The following is a 16002-nucleotide window of genomic DNA, read 5'->3' as shown; positions in this document are numbered from 1 at the left end:
AAAAAGAAGAGAGAAAATCTTTCTAAACTTTTAATAATCTTTATACAGCATGTTAACAAGTCTTGAAAATAGAAGTTAAGTATTTGGTAAAATGGTTGAATGCATTGTTTTAGTTCTTTCTGTCTGTTCTTGCAAAAATGTTAATTAGAGAAACTATAACCTAACACCATAGCTATGTATATTAATATATTTTTGCATTTGTACTAATGAAATATTTGTCTCTTTAGGAAGTGTTTACAAAAATTTTTCTGGGCTAGCAAACTGTGTGTAGTTAGGTTATATACTTAAGGATTTATTCCCCTCATGAATTCTTATGTACTTTGAGAACATTTAAAACCTCAGAGAAGTGAACTCTGGTGATAAGCTGCAGAAGTCTAATGCCTATTTCTACAACCTAGAAGAGAATAGAAATTATCACCACAGAGGTGAAAATAAATACTGAAAATATTTATGCTGACAATTAAAGATAATCTCATAGTTAGCTGCATAATTCCTTACATGTAAAGAAGAGACCCAGTCAGTATTTTCAGTGCAGAAATTTTATTGTAAGATGCGTCACTATAAAATGCATGTGTAGGTTATTTTTCTAATTTCAAAACTAGGTAACATGATGACACTAGATAAGTGGGCGCCCTGTGGTCTAAGTACCTGTGGCTTTTTTTTTTTTTTTTTTTTTTTTGCTGTTGCTGTTTTGACGAGAAAAAAACCCAAATGCCTCTTATAGTACTCCTTATTTAAGGATCACTGTTGCTTTTATTATTTTTAAATTATTTCTATTACTATTGAGGTTTTGAATTCACACAATGGTGGGATATTTTAATTTTAAAGTTTCACTTAAGGGTTAAATTTTGACTTTGAAAGTCACACCAAAAGCATAAATGACATCAGACCGATGCTGCTTTGAATGGTATAGTTAATTGAATGGGCTGAAGTAGTTTAAAGAACCATAAAGTATTATTTTTGATTCAACATTTATAAATTGTAGCAACGAATTTTGGTGCAGCAGTGACATTATACTTAGCCATTAGCATTTAGGAAAGAGTCATCCTGTTTGAGAATACTTAAAACAGTTTCAGTAAAATTTAAAAAGTGTGTCATCACAATAATAATCCCCTTGGTTTCTGCATGGGCAACCACTGTTTTTTGTTTATTTTATTTTATTTTTTGATTTATTAAGGAAGGAAGAAAATGATTTAAAAATCGTTGTTATCAACAGCCCCCATTAATTATTTTAAGATGTTGAGCCTTCAAGCTTCCTGACACTAATTTCAAAGAAGTTATTTCATGTGGGAATTTGTATAAACTTTCTGGACATGTTATTATTTCCCAGGACATTCAGGGTTAAAATGCACACACACACACACACACACACACACACACACACACACACACACACACACACCAAAGTGATATAAAATGAGTAATGGGAGCTATAAGCTGCCTGTTTGCATTTAGCTTCAACCAAAAAGAACATTGTGTAGAGAATTTGCACCATTTTAACAAGAGTGAACAAATATAAATGATAATATTCCTCTGAGCAATGCTCAACATTTCCTTCCCCTTTTGGGGTTTAGTGAAACAGCCAGGCATTCACTGCTCTGGAGAAAAGATCAAAAAGTGACATCTGCCTTAATTTTCAATGCTATTTATTAAATCTGCAATTACTTTGCATCATTTTTCTTCTAAAATTGTAGGACATTAAATATGCAAGGCTAGCAAGCTGTGGTAAACCGTAAACATCACATTTTAATGTAAAACAGACAGAAACCACTCCCTTAGATTCCGTCCAAAGGAATCCTGCCAAAACAATAGGGTCTCCATTAAAAAGCAATGCAGAAACTGGGTGGAAGCACTCCTAGAGAAAACCTGATACTGAACTTAAAGGGGCAGTGTGAATGATAGTCTTCATGGTATTTTTTAAATGAAAAGCCACAAATGTGTATTGTATATGTGCTGCCTTAGACATAGCTCAGTAATAAATATATAGAACAAACGTGTAAAAAATGCAGAAACGTTCCTCTCTAGTGGATTTAAGCAAAAACTTAAGAAATACATAAAGGTTAAGGCATGCAAAGTTTCTTTTTTTCTTCACTTTTCTTTTTGCATGTGCTACAATTGAAGAATGACTGAAAATAATTAATTCTAGTTATAAAGGTGGAGCTTTACTATGGATTCTTATATGTGTACAATTCAAAGTAGAGATGATTACAGATAATATGCTTTGGAAAGACCAGTTTCAGTGGGATTTTAAAATATATCCGCTCAAAAATAGATTGCTTGATGTCTACATGATCAACTACTTTTGTTATTCAGGTTTATTTAGTTCATTTCAGCTGAAACAACCAACTTAATAAAATAGATTATATATCTATAAGTGTCTATTGTATGAATGGATATTCATGGATTTGTTGAAATTGCACTTTTTGTTTGTTTACAAAATAGCCTTATTGGTAAAACCAAATAACATATAAGTCATATAAAAATAAGATAGGATTTTCCATACGTGTTTATTGGTTTATTAAAAATGATCAGCTTGAGAAACTGGCCAATAGATTTATCATTAAAAGTGAATCTTGCTTATAGCAAATTGAGATTCTCGACTTGATATCTTTCTTATGCTAGAAATTGGATATTGAAAAATGATAACTTTGTGTTTTAAAAAATCAGACTGCTTATTTGCTTGGAATAAATTGAGTAACTTGTATTGTTAATAAATTGAGAGACAACTGAGTCATTTATGTACAAAATATTGTGCAAGGCCTGGGTACAGAACAAAGAATAATAAGACACGCCCTGAAGGAGTACATCTTCTTGTGGGGATGGGGGGCAGACCAAGCACGCAAAACAAATTACAATATAATGTGATAAGTTCTTTAAAAGAGGTAAGGACACTGTGCTTTGGGAGCAGAGAAGAGGGAGGAAGCGGCATCCTATTTGGATGTGCCAGAGAATACACAAGGGAACCCCATTATCTCATTTTATCCTTACAGCAGTCTTACAAGGTAGGTATTATAAATGGCAGCTAGCTTTGAGTGTCAGGGTTGAGACAGGGACTGGGATGGAGAGAAGATTGAAAGCAATAAGGTTTCAAATGTTGGGATCAAATTGTGAATGATCTTACATGCAACACCCGGTATGTGGACCTTGTTGGCAAGGAAAGAGAAGCCAACAGAGGGTTTACAGTAGAAGATTAAAACAATGAAATTGAATTTTTAGAAATGACTTGGACAGCAGAGTGGGAGATGGCCTAGAATAGAAATATTCAAGGCTGAGACCAGTTGGAAGTTCTTGTGATAGTTCAGGGAGTGATGAGAAAGGTCTGGGCCAAGATTACTACAGTGGGATGGAGAGTTGAGACTGGCTTCTGAAGCAGGAACAGGAGTTCTTTCATGTGTATAGAAGAAACGTTGACTGTAGCAAGGCTTGTGTTGAGTGAACATTGAAAATTCCAGCATGATTTATCAGCATCAGCACTTTGCAAAAGACATGATTTATATATCATCTTAACTCAGACCCAAAATTCAAGCAAGCAGATTGAAATAATACTCAAATTTCTCTTCATAAGGAAATAGCTGTGCAAATTATTTTATAATGTACCTTATCACCCTTTAAATATATTTCTAATTTTTCTTGCTTCCTACCAATAAATTAAACATATGATACTTTTCTCTATGCTCACTCTACTATGGGGTGTTATAGAAACAATAACACATTATTCACTAGGCAATGCTACTCCTCTAAACCTTTTGTTTGTTTCCTAGGTTCCTTTGTTGTGAAAATACATGAGATAAATCATGAAGGCAACTATCATTTTCCTCCTGCTTGCACAAGTTTCCTGGGCTGGTCCGTTTCAACAGAGAGGCTTATTTGACTTTATGCTAGAAGATGAAGCTTCTGGGATAGGCCCAGAGGAACACAGTCCTGATGTTACTGACTTAGAGCCTCTGGGACCAGTGTGTCCTTTCCGCTGTCAATGCCATCTTCGAGTTGTCCAGTGTTCTGATTTGGGTGAGTGGGCTGCAGGATCTCTTGACCTGCCTTGTTTTATCCACGGTCATGGCTTCCCTGAGCATTTAGCATTTTCATTTTTAATCTCTGCAATTCCAAACGTGAGAGACAGTGCCACCTATAGAGGAGGAAAAAAAGCAGAGGAGGATAGAAACCTTTGAAGTTAGGAGACTTTTTTTGCTTTCTTGTTTAAGTCAGGGCTCCATCACTTTGCCATCTTGGACAAGTCGCTTTTAAAAAAACACACCTCTGAGCTTCATGGTCTCCTTTGAGTAAAATAAAAATTTAAACAAAACAGTATCTTATGTTCTATGATTCCAGAGTGATGGCTTATTTTAATTGGATGATTTTTGCTTTTGTGAAATCTTAGATAGTAAGAAAACCTAGATGATCTCTCTACTCTTGGCTTAGCCCAGATAACAGAATTTGAACATTACTAAATTTTTGTAAAATAGCCAGAGTTATCAGAAGCAAAACAAGTAAACTTTGAGAATAAAAAATTGTCTTTCAAGTACCAAAAAACTCCCTTAATCTCAAGATCCTAGATTTGCCTTTACCTTTGGCATTTTGTAATCTAGCTGTTTATGTTCTTTAGAAAGCTTCAAAGGAAATCTAAGATAAGGTGTAAATGCTCAGTGTAATCCTGGGGCATATATCTTTAGCCTAACACGAAGTACAGTTTGATTTATCATCTTTCAAGAAAAATTTGGCCTGGAAATTCCAAGAGCAGTACACTCAGAAGATAAATCTCCAGAAAGTTTGAAGCCCCAGCAGATGGGCCAAAGGGGAATGAATTTAGTTTACATGGCAGCTGATTCACATTCCTCTCTTCTTTTAATTTATTTTCTTATTGGAAAGAAAAAAGTCCTCACAGGATGATTCTGCCATGGTGCATTTCCTCATGGAAGAAACCCCACAGTGTAGTAAGGCACTTCTTTTAGAAAGCCCTGTATTTTTTCAGAACATGCTTTCTACAAGTATTCTGCAGTGAAAAAAAAAAAAAAATACCACTAACTTGTACAGTTGAAATAAACTACATACAGGAACCCAGCAAAATGTTAAAATGTTAAATAGTAACAAGTGAAAAACACTTTCAGATAGCTCCTTCCATGCTGGCATATGTTGTATAGCCATTTAAAACCCAAATGAAAGGGGTGCACAAAGACTTTTAAAAGGCTACACGATGATTCCACGGGATTCATTCATTCATTTGTTCATTCATTCAGTAAATATATCAAGAGCCCATAGTGGGTCAGATCTGTTCTAGGGCCTGAGGAGAAAGGAATAAGGAAGACAAATAATGTCTCTGCTCTTGTGGGTCTGACACGCTACTGCGGGTGATTATTTCTTATTTGGATTGTATATTCACTCTATGGGAGATTTGACTGATATCAAGTTCTACAAAAACTCTTATAAGCATCTAGATTTTGCATCACAGTACTGGCCTAGGCAGGAAAATAATGGGTTGAAAGTATCTGAACAAAGGAATCAGCATATGATGGATATACTAGTCAAACTTCCTCAAAAATTAGTAAAAGATCTGAGTTTCTAAGAAACGTCATGCAAGTTAAATCTCACTTAGACTCTGAGAACAAGGTTAAAAGAATTCATGACTACTCCCACTAGCTATATTATCAGCAATGAAGAGTCGATATTTCTAGGGAAGAAAAACTTGTCCCGGCACCTCACTGAAGTTTAAGTTCCCATAAATACAATTTTATTTTCCTTGTGTGATAAATAGCTCATGAAGCATTACTCTGACGACAGCACTGGGACAGTTTTGCAATTGTCTATCATGTAAAAGGCCCAAATCTATTGCTCAAAACTAAACAGAAATATGCAGTGTCAGGAAACATCAAGTTCATTGACTTGGGTATCTCATGATACAGTTCTGTTGTCCTTATTATTGTTTTGTTTTGTTTACTTTGTGTTATTTTTAGATGAGAAAGTTTTCTACATCTTATCTTTTCTCTAAGAGCCCAGGGAGTGTGTAATTCCTTTAGGATTACTGACATTATATGAAAAAGAAGTAAGTAAGATTGAAAGAATGATTTGTTTGGGGAACCATATTAGAGCACTGAATTCCTATGAGCAATGGTCATCCAAGCTACTTGAAGTTTCTATCGATTCACCAATGCATATTTAAATATACTGTCAAAAATTTTGATCAGATATTTCTAAACCAGGAAATACCTTTTTTAAAAGGAAGAGCAGTCTGCTTGCCTTTAAAGAAAACACTATTTATATTTTTAACTTTTATCTAACGTCTGCTTATCTTATGATCTTGGCAAGCTATTCAGAGCCTTGTCAACTTCATCTGCAGAAAAATCACAGGCAGCCTTAGAGATCTGATTTTCTGTGTAAGGTGTCTGGCTCATTGTAGAGGCTCAATATATTTTTCTATGTGATGATTATATGCTGTAAAAGATGAAAGAAGAGTAGAAAAAAAACAAAAAAAACAAGGAAGGAGAAATGGTGACCTCAGTCATAGTTAAGGTAACAGTTTTTTGTTTTAAGTTTTCTGGTGATTTGAACATGAAATGTGAATGTTTATCTGTACCAAAGGCTAATGCTTTCTTAAGGATTATACTTGCCAGAGTTTTTAATGAGCAACTAAGCACTACTTGCTGAAGGATAGCAGTCCTTTGTCTAAAGTTTAATGTAAACAAATATTTCTTTTTAAAACGTTTACTATTTTTGCAACCATGAAGTATTTCTGACAAAGGTAGAGAACATCAAAATTTTAAACAGTTCTTTCAAAGCTTAGATGTAAGAACTATGAAATTAAAATTAAACAATTAGCCCATGGGAAAATTTAAGGTGTTAAAAAGGTACATTGACTGTTTTAGTCCCTAGTTCCAACTTATAGAATAGCATTGTAATGTGAGCATGGGGATTGAGAAGGTAAATATATATTTTAGCCTGTCCAAGAAAGAAATGAATTCTCCATGGATACTGGTCAAGTTGTTTGCCTGAACTTGTAATTTAGCTTGTCGTTTGAACTAGAATTTTAGAAGACCCGTATCTTGTCTTCTTTCTTTATCCATCTTCTTAGACATAAAACAATTCACTTTTAATTATAGTACTTAGGAGAAATAACAATATAAAAGTAAACATACTTAACAAATTTAAAATCTATGGGTTACTTGAAAGTAATAAATTCATGATGTAACTCATTCTTGTCAAATCTTTTAAAAAGCCCTAATATTGATCCTGTGATTGGATGCTCTGTCTTTATGTACTTAGGATCTTGAAGGAAGATGGTGTTCTTCCTTGTATACTCTGGCTTAGCAATTCATCTGTGGACCAAGTGTCAGCAAGTAGCACTATTTGGTACTGACTTGCATCTTATTGCTGAAAGGCAGATCAATTCTGACAAGTGAAATGAACATATGCATCATTTTTATGATTCTTCCATAGAAAAGAAGATGTTATTGAGACATTTCTTATAAACAATTTTCAAAAGAGTTGAAATACCTTTGGAAATTACTTAACAGTGGAAAGAACTTGGGTTACGCAGTTCAATACCTCTGAACTAAAGTCCTCCTTTACCATTTACTACCTATGACTTTTTTAGTGTCTTCATTGGATAAATGGGAATATATCTTACTTCACTAGATAAAAATAGAACTTAATTGTAAAAATGTTTCTCATAGTAACTGTCCTATTCAGTTAACCATTTCACACAAAGTTGGCTAATAACATGAGGCTATTTCTCATAAAGTTCTATTTTTCTTTGAAATTGAGAATCCCTTTTAATCCTATGGCTTGTCAACATGCACCTTCTCCCTGCTCCCTCCCAAAAAGGGCCACATCACCTCCAGATGTGAATAGCAAGAATTAGAAAATTGCACAATTATCAAGCAATTCACCATTCTCCAAACATTATTCCTTTCAAACTTCTAATGGAGAACAACTAAGCATTTGGCTATTTTATAGTAAAAATGATTCACAATCCACATATTTCACTCTCTAAAATCACGCCAGAGGATGTAACACTTTATGTCACCATTTAAAAGCATTCTTTTACCTCATTACAAAGGATATTTTAGTTTTAAAAATCTCAGGAAAAAAGTATAATCCTTTAAATTGCATAGATTAGTTTTCTTCTTCATAATCATTTTGCTTCAGCTGGTGAAAATTTGCTTAGGACATATATGCCACAGCTTGTCTCTTGTCTGGGAAAATTGATTCTCTGGAAGAAAATCTTATTCGTGAGTTAGAATTCTTCCATGAAATCCACCCAGAAGAATAAATTAGGGCTATTTTGTAGAGGGGCAGTTCTGGAAGCTCAGTTGCTTTCATAGTTTATGTCTGGCTCTTGAGCAGCAAGGACACAGGTGACCCTCATTCAGAGTTTCAAATGGATCAAAAGAGAGTCTCTAAGACATGGTACAGGAAGGAGGCTGTGTGCAGAGCATGTCCAGTGCATTGCCTAAATTATGGGTATGGGTAGGGGTGGAGTAGGACAGCTCCTCAGATGAAGCAAGAGGAATGCTCATGTGACCCTGAGAGAGGAGTCAGAGGCCAAAGGAAGCGTCTGTCTCCTTGACCTGACTGAGACCTGACATAGCCCTGGTTTCCTTCTCAGTCCCAGGAGGAAGAGAGAGGCAGCTGTGTGGGATCAAGGCATTTGGTTAGACTGCAGCTGCGATGCGGCCTCCTCTGGGGGATCATCCTTGGCTCGGGAGGACGGGGTGGGAATAGGTTAGCCGGAATATCAACTCCCTGGGCAAAAGAGGAAATAATCTTAGCTTTTCGCCTTCAAACGAGGAGCAAGAAGATTATACATTTCCTTTCAAATGGGGATAAAGAAGAATGAACCCCGTTGCAATACAGCCTTAATAAAAGGAGCAAGCACTGTAGCTGCTATGCTGTAACACTCAGGATTGAATTAACCCTTGACTTAGTCAGTCTGCAGATTGCTTTGAGGCAATTTCTGCGGCCTGTCTACATCTGCGCTTTCACTGTAATCTACATTGGCTTTGAGCATTCCATAATAATCAATTACATATACATATATAATAATTATTCAATATCTTTTCATTACATACGTAAATATGTACTTTCTCTCCTAGAAGGGAAACATGGGGATAATTTAATTTTGTAGAATCTCAACTCAACAAAATGCTTTGCACTTGGTAGACTCCCAAACATCAATAAATTCTTAATGGATGAACATATGCCTGGCTTAGTGCTAGGATGAGGGTGTAAGTTTACAACATTCTTGATTCCATCAAGCTGGAAACAAGAGGGAACATGACCAACTAGGAATCAGGAGTCATGGAGCCTTCGTCCACCCTTTCTTTATACTCTTTTAGAGGTTGACAGTAAAACCAGTAAGCTTAAACTTTCCTTCAGTTCATTTGGAAAGAGAATCTAATGAAAGAGGGACTCTTCTATCTCAAAACTGATCCAGCTGTCATCACAGTCAGATTGTCGTTTCTAAGAGAGCAAGAGGGAAGCATGCATGCCTTGAGAGAAGGGTTTTTTCATGGACCTGGGACTCCTACATATTATGTTGGTCATGTGCCAAAAACTGAAGTGTATCAGCATTGTTCTAATTATTAAATGAAGACAAAATTATGAAAAAAAATATTGTGGGAAATCAGTAAGAATCAATCTTGGAGTTTGAACCCCTGCCACATGGCAGAAAAAAAAAAGCATAATGTTTTAGGACAACCTGGCCTTTGTCCAAAGTGATGTTTACCAGATTGCTCACATTTGCTAGCAGAACAATGCTATTCATCACTGGGGGGGACAACTAGAAAAAAATCTACAATTCTTATTAGTCTTTATTTTAGAAATAATTTTTGGTAATATCCTAAGCTAAGTTTTATTTACTTTAATAAATAACCCTATTTTAAGGAAGATACATTTCCTTTTATAGAACTTAGTAGAGCAGCTAAATAATGCAGTATAGCCTTGGAAATAATTGTATTTTAATAAATTGAATTATGTTAAATTATGCTTATTGAAAAAAATTATATTTAGGGAAACACTTTGTTCCTGTTACTATTGTTGAATAAATATTACTTCAGAGCTTGGCAACTTAAAAAACACTTTTTATTTTGCTCATGATCTAAGCACAGGAAATTTTAGCAGGGCTCAGAAGGGCTGTTCCCACTTGGGGTCTCTTGTGCATTTGCAGTCCGGTGTTGGCTGGGGCCATAAGCATGGGTGGCGGGTAGCTAGGCTGGACATCATGACAGCTCACTCACAACTAGCAGTTGGAGCCACTTTGACTGTGAGCTCAGCTGTTCTGTTCCCTGGAGTGCCCGGTGGCCTCTCCAGCATGGTGGTCTCAATGAAGACAAACTTTCTATGTAGCCCCTGGCTGCTCCCAGATCCAATGTCCCAGAAGAATTGAGTATCAGCTGTATAACCTTTTTTGCCCTATCCTCAAAAGTCATGTTATGTCACTTCTGCCATATTCTATTAGTTCATAGAGACATCATAAGGCCATCTCAGATTTGAAGGGAGGAGAATTTGACTCCAACTATTGATAGGGTTTGGAACAAGTTTGTGTTGCATAAGAATATATACCATGGGAGATAGAATCAATGCCATCTTTGGAAAATGGAGTTATCTACACAAGTGCTTAGATTTATACACATTTATAATGAGAAGTATAAGAATAAATTATGTATTATGCAGAGGAAGTCCACAGATATTACATGTCCCTAAAATGGTCATCACTTAACAATTATAAACTACCTAAGAAGTCAAATCATTTATATTCAAATTCATTTACAAGTTTACTTCATGGTTACTTATCCTTTCTACTTGATGTTGTAAGAAAGACATTTATTCATATCTTCAAGGCTTTGTTTCCATTGTAAAACATCTTCTTTGAAGCAAATTCTTCCTAGCTAATTTATAGCTTGTTTAAAATGCTTAATATCTTACTTTCCATAGCATTTTATGAATGACTATAAAATACATCAGTATCAATAAGAGACGATTTACTTAAAAATCATATACGGTTGATAAAATCACATATAAAGACAAAACAAGGTAGAATAACTGCCTGTTTTTATACTCCCTAAAGATTAGTTTTAGTTCAAATAGTTTTTAATAGAAATAAAATTTTTAAGCATCTCAATCACAATTGACCAGGAATAGCTTTTGGGGGTTTAATTATTCACTGGGGAACATGTGCTTACTACACCAAGGGGTGGCCATCCGAAGGCGGAGCTCGGTAGACAAACCCTCCAAAGACCCTCAGCTTCATGGGCACAGTGATGAACACGGCCACACATGACTGACAAGAGAAGCCGAGCCAGGATCAAGAGCTTTAAATGAAAACTCCATGTGTGACACATTTGCAAAACACATTTCAGCATTCAGGATAACATGCGTTATCATTGTATTATACAGAAAAAAAAAACCCAAACCAAAAAGCAATCACTTTGTCACAGACTAACAACCAGCAAGATAATTACAACTGCACCCTCTCGTCTCCTTGTTGTTACCAATTATGGGTACCAATAATTGAACCCTGCTACATGCTATGGTAGGGTATTATTTTGTGGAATCACTTATTGAATTCTCACAAAAATTCTGTGAAAGATGCAGAAAACTGAGACACAGAGCACTTAAGCAACTTGCCCAGTGATCTTGAGGATCAGGAAGAACCAGGATTAAATCCAAATAATAATCTAATAAAAAGAAGTTATAGAAACATTTGTAAATATACATGATCTACAGAATAAGACTCATGTACCCACCAAACTTCAACACGTATCAACTAATGCTGGTATTTTCTTATATATCCCACCCACTTTTCCCCTTCCATATTATCTTGAAGCAAATTCCAAATATCATATCATTTTATCTAACAATGTAGCAGGGTTTTTCTCTGAAAAGTTAAAAATCTTAAAAAATACCATCATAACAACCAGATCACATCTAAAATTTAAAGTAATTTCTTAATATCATTAAATATCCATCCAATGTATACATTTTCAATCACCTCAGATTGTTTCATTTCACAGTCTGTTTGTGTGACTCAGGGTCTAAATGAAGTACATACATTTAAATATATAAATAGCTCTTAAGTCTCTTTTAACTATAGTTTCACCAACATTTCTTCATTTGCCCCTGAAGTTTATTTGTTGAAGAAATTGGGATTTTATTGAATCCATTTCTTTATAAGACTTTGGCATATCCCTTGACTTTTCTATTTCTTATTAATGGGGAATTACATCTACAGGCTTAATTAGATTCAGTATCAATTATTTGCTTGATTGTTTGCTTTTGACAATACTAATCCATAAATGATGGTCTGTTTCTCTACCCAAAGGCTTATAATTAATCCTTCCCTACAAGAAATATATGTTATGCAAAGAAACTCTTACCATTGGATCACTGTTGCCATATGGGACAGAAAAGGTGGCTTTCTTCAGGCACATATTGGACAAAAAAGTTCTTTACAAGTCCATCAAGGACAGAAGAAAGTGAGAATTTTTCAGGTGCAGATAATAGGGATGATATATTTGCTGGTAACATTGATTTCTAAAATGTTCATGGCTAACCAAGATTCAGAAGTAAATTATGATTATTATAAGCAGTTGTATCCTAATACTTCTGAGGAAAAATAAGAACCTTTATGAAAGCAGGATATGAAGAGATGATTGTAACAAAACATTGATGAAAAGATTTTGCAGCCATGACCGTGAACTTTGCACCATGGAACAACAGGACAGATGGATTTTAAAACTAATCAATCAGAAAGCTAACCTCTGTGTGTAAAGCAGTAAGATCAAGTGTTGGTGAAAATATACTCATTTGTCCCTGCTTACCCAGAACTTACAGAAAAGAAAGACAACTGAAATGCAGGACAATCTATCATAAACATATAGATAAGGAGTTTGCAAGGAGTGATTATCACCACGTGGCATTGTGAGGATGATTATCATAGATGAGGGAAGTTAAGTGGGTACATCATAAAGGACTGTTAGAATGGAAGTAAGAGGAAAAAGTGGGTGGAGTATTCCATCAAACATAAGTTTTATGAACAAAAATGAGTAGCTACGAGTAAGCACCGCCTGTTCAAGGGACAGTGTAGATCAGCATCTTTTAAAAATGTGCACAATGTTTGCATGCATAAAAGGCATATTGGATAGTTCTAGAGTGAAGACCCAATACCATATTGTTTTTGGCTTTAGTCAAGAAACATTTTAGCCACAAAGCACCTCAAATAAGCCATTTAACTTAATTGGGTTTCATTTATTTATGTATGAAAAGACAGTATTGGACTAGCTTAGAATTTATCTGATTTCTGGGACAAGTAAAAATTTTTGAATGTCAACCAAGTTAGTTTCTTATTAAGGTCAAAACCAAATTCAGTAAAATAACAATAACTTGCCATCTGCTATCAGAATCCCTTTTTTAAAGAAGTGTTTTTAAAATGAAGACGGGAGCAAGTCTCAGAAATGTTTGTGTGTGTGTGTATGAATGTGTATGTGTCTATGTGAGTGTGTGCACATGTGTAATTTATATTCAGACCAATCACATTGCCCTCATTTTCTTCCGATTTTGACATTGACTGATAGGAACCTTGTCCCAGGATCTATCTGATGAGCACCGGGGCAGCGCAGACTAGCTGATACTTAGTGGTCCTTCCCTTTCTGGCATTCTAAGAACTCATAACTGGGATAATTTTCCTCTTTGCTCTGCTGATAGTTGTTGAGCAAACTAGTTAACAACTCAATGCCCTTGAATGTACAGAATATTTGTTGTGTCTGATATCAGAATAATTTTTGTTGTGGATACAGATAGATATGATGGAAGACAATATCCTGTTGGAAGCCAGGAGATTTGTCTACTATGCTCCATTTTGTTCCTCCTAGCTTGTTCATGTCATTATAGCTGGAAAAATAAAATTATCACACTGTCATACTATCATACAAAATATCATCTGGAAAAATGAAATTATCGTACAATCTTACCTACCTCATTGGATTATTGTGAGGTAAATAAGGTAATAACGTTTTCAATTTTTTTATAAACTGTGAAAGTACACAACATTTTAATAATAAAATACTGATGTATAAAATCCTCAGAATGGATATGAGTTTACTAGTAATTCAGAGAAGAGTGTAGGGCTATGATTTTGATTATTAAAATGACTCTATAAGAACTAAACTACAAAAGATCACAAGCCTAAAGATTTTTTTAATGCTAACTCTTCAAAAAAATAATGTATATAATTCACCTGCAGCAATTCTGGCTGTTATAAAATTCTAGGATGACAACATAACCAAAATTGCCAGCCATCCAGATTTATCATTTTTTCTCTTCACATCTGAAATGTATCTGCAACTATGGCATTGAACAAATGTTAAGAGAGCCTATAGAATGTAAGTTCAACAATGTATAAGAGTAGGTAAGCCTGAGTGGAAATGAAGACTTTGACAAAGACCATGAAATAATGATGAAATGTAGGCAGTAACTTTTTGCAGATGAAAGGAAATGTGGGTTTCTTGGTTGGAGAGTGCTAATTATCAAAGACTTGGCAGAAGTCTACCTCTCCTAATTGCATGAAATTAGCAAACTGACATTTCTGAAAATGGCAGTGATCACAACCACATAGTGCAATTAAATATCCTCCTACAATGTATCTGTTCTGGTGGTTTGCTGTTTGTCACTGGAAACACTATATTCTTGTTATTTCTCTGTGAATTGTTTCTGTAGCAAGTTCTTGGAATGTACTTATGCCTGTTTAGAATTACCTGCACTTTGATATTCAAATGTAAAATGTTAGTCGGTCACTAAATTGGGAAGTAGCTTTTTTTATCAACAGAGCAGGGATGATCTGAACAAAAATTTACTTGGAAAGAACTAGAAGGTAGGTGATTTCAGATACATTTTCTGTAATTTTCCTGAGACATGAAGGTAAGAATATGGCTACCATGATTAATCAGTATTCACTTACATAAGATGCAAAATTGGAAAGGTATCTTCCCAACATAGCAGTTATTATATACCCTGTTGCAATTTTCTTCTTAATTATAAACTGTAGATTAATTATGTTTTCCATGAGGATGTGGGCAACTTCTGTCTTGTTCTTGCTGAAAAATATGTACTTATGTTATGCAATCTTAAAATATAGAAATGATCACATGAATCTGAGTTAATAGAATATCAATCTTTTGCTTAACTTCCTATGTCAATATGGAACAGCCAATGGAAGAGAGAAAGGTAAAAAGGCTGTATCATTTATTATTTTTCCCCAATAACATTCATGATGATGATTTATTTAAATTATCATACCTTTTGAATAAAAGTAGTTCATTCTTATACATCTAATTGACTATGGACATGTTTTAATACTATAGAGTATTTGGCTATTCAATGAGTTTATATTTATAAACTAAAACAATTAACTCAGTTACCTAGAGCTAAAGTCTGAAAGTAATGCTTCATATAACACACTTAAGAGATGTTACATGAACAAATTTTGTTTATTTTACTCTAATTAGCCACATATCTATTAGTTATTGACATAACTTGGTTGTATGTTCACATAATTTTAATTTTAAATATAGATCAGTGACAGTGTTAAGTTAGGTCAAAAGGACCTGTACCTGATGATTTGGCTAAAGCTCTTCTCTATTAACAGGATATTTATGTAGAAAGGTATAGATTTACAAATCACTCACACTTAACACTTATCAATTACTTCCTAAAACAAGACCAATGAGTTAAAGCATACTGCGCACAGAGAAATTTGAGCCATACCCTTACAAAATATAAGTTTTCCTTTTACGTAGAAGAGTAATTACATGGGGAAATCAGTCATTTTTTAAAAATTTGACTTCGTTAGAAAACGTACAGCAGATATTTGAAACTTCAGTTGATATAATTCCTAGAAGAAAAATACTGTAGTGGTGAAACTATTGTTGCCACCTTGATTTCTTTGTAAACACATGTTCTATAGTCTGTTTGTAGTCATAGGTCCCTTTTACTGACTACACTACTTTTACTCCC

At 34.6% G+C, this 16002-nt stretch overlaps 1 protein-coding gene across 3 annotated transcripts in view; it reads left to right on the top strand.

Annotated features, from left to right (window-relative positions):
• Positions 1 to 16002, top strand: part of DCN (decorin) — a 36490-nt gene that overhangs the window by 290 nt on the left and 20198 nt on the right. For 2 of the 3 annotated variants that reach the window (XM_017651380.3, XM_017651383.3), the window contains exon 2: positions 3762 to 4008. In XM_017651380.3, the coding sequence (XP_017506869.1) occupies positions 3795 to 4008 (214 nt within the window). In that variant the 5' untranslated portion in view covers positions 3762 to 3794. Of the gene's footprint in view, positions 1 to 2847; positions 3003 to 3761; positions 4009 to 16002 lie in introns of those variants that run through there. The other variant, XM_017651381.3, reaches the window with a different exon arrangement.

The sequence above is a fragment of the Manis javanica genome, chromosome 10 (assembly GCF_040802235.1).
Source record: "Manis javanica isolate MJ-LG chromosome 10, MJ_LKY, whole genome shotgun sequence".
NCBI classification, from domain to species: Eukaryota; Metazoa; Chordata; class Mammalia; order Pholidota; family Manidae; genus Manis; species Manis javanica.
This window is presented reverse-complemented; position numbering and strand designations above follow the sequence as displayed.